We start from the raw sequence: 5,636 nt of genomic DNA on the forward strand, positions 1-5,636 counted from the left end.
ATGGCTGGTGTGGCATCAGAATGCGCGAATAATGAAGACAAGGACAGGATCAGCACCTTAGCTGACGGAATTCTCACTCACATAGTCTCTTTACTTCCAACCAAAGATGCAGTTATGACTAGCCTTTTGTCCAGGAGATGGAGATCTGCTTGGACTTGTGTGACTAATGTTGAACTTGATGATTCCAAGGTGTCTAATTTCGAGATGTTTGCAGAGAGAGTTATGAGTGTACATGATGCCAGAATAAAGAAGTTTACCCTACGTTGTAACGATTGGCATAATTCACAGTTGATCCATCAGTGGATTTCTACTGCAGTTATGCGCAATGTTGCAGAACTTGACATCAGTTTAGTCACATTTGAAATGATCAACTTGCCTGATTGCGTTTACACTTGTGAAAGCCTTGAAGTTCTAAAGTTAGCAGGATGGTTCGCTTTGGAGGTTCCTGATAGTAAGGTGGTGTCTCTTAAGCGTCTCAAGTTCCTCTCCTTCAGTTGGCTGCAGATTAAAGATGATAGTTACATGACATTACTCTTATCTGGCTGTCCTGTCATTGAAGAAATCCACATTTACAAATCAATGTGGGAAGGTTTATCAACATTCTCTGTTTGCTCACCGTCATTACAACGTTTATCGGTGGACATAGAGGGGAGACAGGTTGCTTCGAAGCACTGCACTTTTGTCCTTGATGTTCCCAACCTGAAATACCTTGCACTCCTAAATGATGTGATGGCTTTAAGTGAAAACTACTTTGAAGAACAAGCATCCTCAATAGTTTCAGCACGCCTTCAAGTTGGGAATTGGGTTTCACCTGTACCTGTAATTGTTAAGCTTCTCAATCGCATTTCTAGTACTATAAATGATCTGTGGATATCATACTCTACTCTAGAGGTTTGCTCTCTATTGTCTCTTCAACTCTTGTTCTGATACTTGAAGAATTTTAATGGATTTTTTTCTAAAGAATGTATTGCTCTCTTTTACCTGTAGCCAATTGGTAGAGCCAATGATTATGCGCAACTAGCTGCGTTTAATAACCTGGAGTATTTGAAGTTGGAGGTAGAATCTTTTGCAGCATCTCATTACTGGTCCGTTGTGCATCACTTACTCCAACTTTCACCCAATTTAAAACTGCTAGTCCTTACAGCAAAGGTTTGTTTCAGATTCTAATAGATTGATGAGCTTTGTATGTAAGTGCTTGAAAGTCGAAACACAACATCTGATGGGTTTGGTTTTTCCACTTTGTGGCCTATTGTCAGGGATTTGCAAGCTTTGCCGAGTGGCATCAACCAGATGATGTTGCCGAGTGTTTGTTGTCAAATCTTGTGACCCTTAAAGTACAAGGAGTTGATGGTGAGGATAGAGTGATGGAACTGATAGAGTACTACTTGAGGAATGCAATGGTGTTGAACCAGATGTATATTTCTTCCCGTGTCTTACCAGAAGTGGGAAACGATCAAATTCAAGAGAGATTGTCAGCGTTTGCATGGGGCTCGAGCACTTGTCAACTTACAATTTCTTGACATTGTGTTGCTTCTATTTCTTCACCAAAGACAGATTCTGTTGGTTCAGTATTGGGTTGTTCTCCGCTTGAATGGTGTTTGAATTCCTGTTTGAGTCCAAGGAATTGACTCTTTTATGTCATGTTTTAGTTGAGTCTTTCAAATGAGATTTCTATCATCTTTGGCTGAGCAAAAGGGAAAAAGGAAGAAAAAAAATGATCCACAAATAATGGCATGAAATTCCAGGAGTTGATACCATGTTGCTCATTCTACCTAAAGAGTTGTAATGTAGACTACTACTTAACCAGCACATTTAGAGATGTAAACTCTCAACACAGCATTACTACTATTGATCAGCTCAAAGACACATATGTCATTCGCTTGCAAAGCGTTTTCCTTTGCGAATAAACTCCATCCGCTTGTTAAAAAGGATCTCGAAGGATAGGATTTTAGCTTCACATGCCATGATCTTCCTGCAACTTGAAGGATTACCATGCGAGTTCCTGGCATATATCTCTTGGCAAACCCAAATGGCAAAAGCTGCATGGTATGAATATCTGATTAGTATCAATATATTAAATTCACTCATTGATGGCTATGATCATAGAAGGGAAAATAATAATGAAAAATCATGCATAGATGTCCTTTTCTGGACAGCATAGATGCTGAACTTTGCATCTACATTATCAGAACATGTATAAAAAAAAGGATAACCATACCAAACAGTGATTGTTCAAGTAACATGATCTCACTAGAACTTTGAAATTTGGATTCTTTGATTCAAGGACACCAGGGATTCTAAGAGACGAAGCCCCTTGAGTATCCTGTGAACCAGCAGTTTCCTGATGTCTCACTTTGTTAAGATTGACTGCACAAAATTATTACATAAAAGAGTTACCACTGTTTTCTGACATATCTGCAGGATTTAGGGTAGTTTAACTTTTAATTTACCTTGGGGTTTTTCAGATTTTTGAGCTGCAAGTTTGTTGTGAGGGCTGGAAAATGCACCTGCATAAATACTGGGATCAATGTAGTCACTAAACTATTTAGAAAGTATATTGTCATCACTCATCACCTCACTATCCTCAAATGGAGTTCACATGATATAACAAAAATGTACTAACCGAGTGATTGGTACGAGTCTTCAACTTCTTTGCTCTCAGTTCTATTAGTATTTGAATATATTCTCATCTTCCTACAGATTTCAACAGAGTTATCATCACCTTCATTACATTGTAAAGGTGATTTTTCCCTTCGTTTTTTGCTTGGTGGCATGTCATCCAAGATTTCAACAGAGGTATCACCGTCTTCTTCGCTTGCTAGTCCTTGAGATTCTCCAGTAAAATTGAGATTTCCAGCTTGACTGCTATTGATTGGGTATTGTATTTCTGAAGCTCCCTTATCAAATATTATTATATTGAAAAGACCATTCCCTTCATATCTGAAAACCACAAAGTCTTGCAACTGTAGAGAGAAATGCTCAACAAATTGTCTCCAACCACCCTGCATCCATATTTCAGCATTAGACTTTGTCAATTCAACTTGCCAGACTGCTCCACTTGGGACCATGAGAAATATTGGGCTTGGGATTTCACTTCCATATTTTTTAACAAACTGTGCTGGAATTTTCTGCAAGAAACCTTTAATTTAACACATATTGCAGAGGGTTGTATGAAAGCAGTAAGTAACTAGGCAGTTAAAATGTACATCCAGCCATTGTTTTTCTAATATATGGCAGTTAAAAAGGGGAATCAAACAACTTTGTGGAGTAAGGAGGTAAAATGTTGGGCAGATTATTGTTCTGTCAAAGCCTACAGACACCAATTATCAACCTCAAAGCCTGTTGGGATTCCATCGAACAGGATGAAATTTCAATTGCAAATCAGGCAAATACACAGAATTTATAGGATCCTAATCAAAAGCTTATGATCATTATTTCTTGCATTAGCCAATCAAACCAAAGAGTTTGTTCTGTCAAAACCTACAGACACCACTTATCAACCACAAAGGCTGTTGGACTTCCATCAAACAGGATAAAATTTCAATTGCAAATCAGGCAAATATACAGAAAATTAATAGGACCCTAATCAAAAGCTTATGATCATTATTACAGACAACTTCAAAACAAAGAGTTTCTTTGGGAAGTGAAAATAACAGTGTTAAAAGGTCAGGAAAAAGAAAATAACAGATAGGAATCTTCTACATTAAGAAAAAGATATTCCTGCGCTACAGCAGACTTTAAAATCAAATTCAAGTTTATGATGCAGAAAAGATTACTCACCAGTTTTCCATGCTCAATAGCATCCCTGAGAAGTACCTTGAAAAAATGGGGTTTTTTGGACTTAAAGTTGAGGCTGCCATGATCTCTCTGGCCAGTGCGGGAAGCCATAGCTTTAGCTTTTGCATACTAATTCTCCGCCGAAGCTTAGATTGTTAATCTAAATTTTAATTGGAGAAAAAAAATTATTAATTTTTTTGTAGACCACTTCTCCATTAATGCCAAAGCTTAGATTGTTAATCTAAATTTTAATTTGAGAAAAAAAATTAATTAGTTATTAATTGATATTCTTTAGATGCATTAAGTATCCAGTTCTTTTAATAGTTCATATTTAATGCAAGTCAGTATCCAGTTCTTTAGGCAACTCATATTTAATGCAAGACTTTGTTCAATGTAAATCTTTATTGTTCTTAAGTTGAATAATGAAGTCAAGTCTAAAAGAAAGTTATATAGATGTAACATAGAGAAAGAGATACGAATTGAATAATATCGTTCAAAAATCCTAACTAGATGTTTTCAAAGAAAATGGTGCAGGGTTCTTGGCCTCTATTCACAATTGGTGCTTAAATCAATAAATCATACTCAAAGTCCCTAATCATGCCAGTAATTTGTTCAATGAAAGACCTTTTTAATTTACTTCATTAGCTAAATTATATTGAACTTGCCTGAGTGTTAGCTTCAGCAACAGATCCTGGGTTTGATGCATCTGCACATGCTTTCTTGTATCTGTCAATAGTTGTTCTGACACTGAAAAATTATCAATAGTAGTTCCGGTTATTCGAATGAGGTTCTATATTGTCTGATCACAAAAAGCACCATCTCATTCATCATGCTTAAACACCTTACTACCACCTGATTTTATCCATTGAAGTTACAAATATGTAACAGAAGAAAGCTAGTCAAATATTATAAGGGTTCACTTTTCTAACCAGGTGGACAATATGAATAAAAACGCACATTTCACTAAATGCTCCTGGGGAAAATATGACCTCATCAATTCATTAAAATTCAATAATCTAGCAATAGATTCACTTGCAGATTAATTTAAACCTGATCTAAAAAAAAAATCTGAACCTGGATGCAATTGAACCTACCTATCACATAGCTCATACCTGTACACGTCTAGCAGCAGAATATCCATCGCCAAAGACACTGCACTTCACATGACAATACTCGAGTACACCCAATTTTCAAATTTCCAAAACACTAGCCAGAACAGTTAAACTTTCATGCCATTTGAACTCACATAAGACTTTGCTTAGCCTTTTATTTAAATTAAACAGAGAATATTAATCACAACAAAAGACAGAGTTTTCAGATTAAAAACTATTCATATTCATCCCCTAAAAACAGTAACTACTAACCATTAAAAACAGTAGGCACTAAACATTGAAATTGAAAATTATTCAGATTCATCATCAAATTCCTTTTTGACATTAAAAATTGTTAAACATAAATTTTATAAAAAAAAATCTAAAATTCTCAACACAAAAAATACTGAAGCCAACTTTTTCTTTTAAATGTTATGAAAGTCGAATAAAAACAAAGAAAATAGAAAAAAAACTGTATCTATTAATAATTTAGAATACTTTCTTCCTTAACATAAGATTCTTGAACTGCATGTACAATTACACTTTGATTTCATTGATGCTTGAAATCCAGCAGCTCCATATGTATTCTAAGATCCATGTATTTCCTACTTATACCATCAGAGAGAATAAAAGAAAATAAGAGAAAAACAGAGAAGAATAAAAGAAAGTAAATCACCACAAAAATATATACAGAGAGAGAGAGGAAGGGAAAGCAGGGCCTACACAATAAATTAACCACCACGGAAGCAACACAATCTACGTGACAGA

General features: G+C 35.7%; 2 protein-coding genes across 5 annotated transcripts; one reads left to right on the forward strand and one right to left on the reverse strand.

Moving 5' to 3' along the window:
• Window positions 1–1,520, forward strand: LOC18601013 (FBD-associated F-box protein At1g66310-like). The gene is made up of 3 exons (XM_007031816.3): window positions 1–891; window positions 988–1,149; window positions 1,257–1,520. The coding sequence occupies exons 1-3, from the start codon at window positions 1–3 to the stop codon at window positions 1,518–1,520; spliced, it is 1,317 nt and encodes a 438-aa protein (XP_007031878.2).
• A 187-nt stretch (window positions 1,521–1,707) lies between these two features.
• On the reverse strand, window positions 1,708–5,184 carry LOC18601014 (B3 domain-containing transcription factor VRN1-like). Of its 4 annotated transcripts, XM_088805674.1 has the most exons (7): window positions 4,890–5,183; window positions 4,443–4,524; window positions 3,781–3,937; window positions 2,624–3,128; window positions 2,451–2,507; window positions 2,219–2,367; window positions 1,708–2,039 (listed from the first exon to the last, which is right to left on the reverse strand). In XM_088805674.1, exons 3-7 carry the CDS (start codon window positions 3,886–3,888, stop codon window positions 1,800–1,802), a joined length of 1,059 nt encoding a protein of 352 aa, XP_088661800.1. In that variant the 5' UTR covers window positions 3,889–3,937; window positions 4,443–4,524; window positions 4,890–5,183; the 3' UTR covers window positions 1,708–1,799. The 4 variants fall into 4 exon arrangements, with proteins under 4 accessions (XP_088661800.1, XP_088661801.1, XP_017974373.1 ...); XM_088805675.1 differs by having other exon boundaries at window positions 4,402–5,184; XM_018118884.2 differs by having other exon boundaries at window positions 4,443–5,183.
• Between the last annotated feature and the right edge of the window lie 452 nt (window positions 5,185–5,636).

Source organism: Theobroma cacao, chromosome 4, assembly GCF_053813885.1.
Source record: "Theobroma cacao isolate CCN51 chromosome 4, ASM5381388v1, whole genome shotgun sequence".
NCBI lineage: Eukaryota > Viridiplantae > Streptophyta > Magnoliopsida > Malvales > Malvaceae > Theobroma > Theobroma cacao.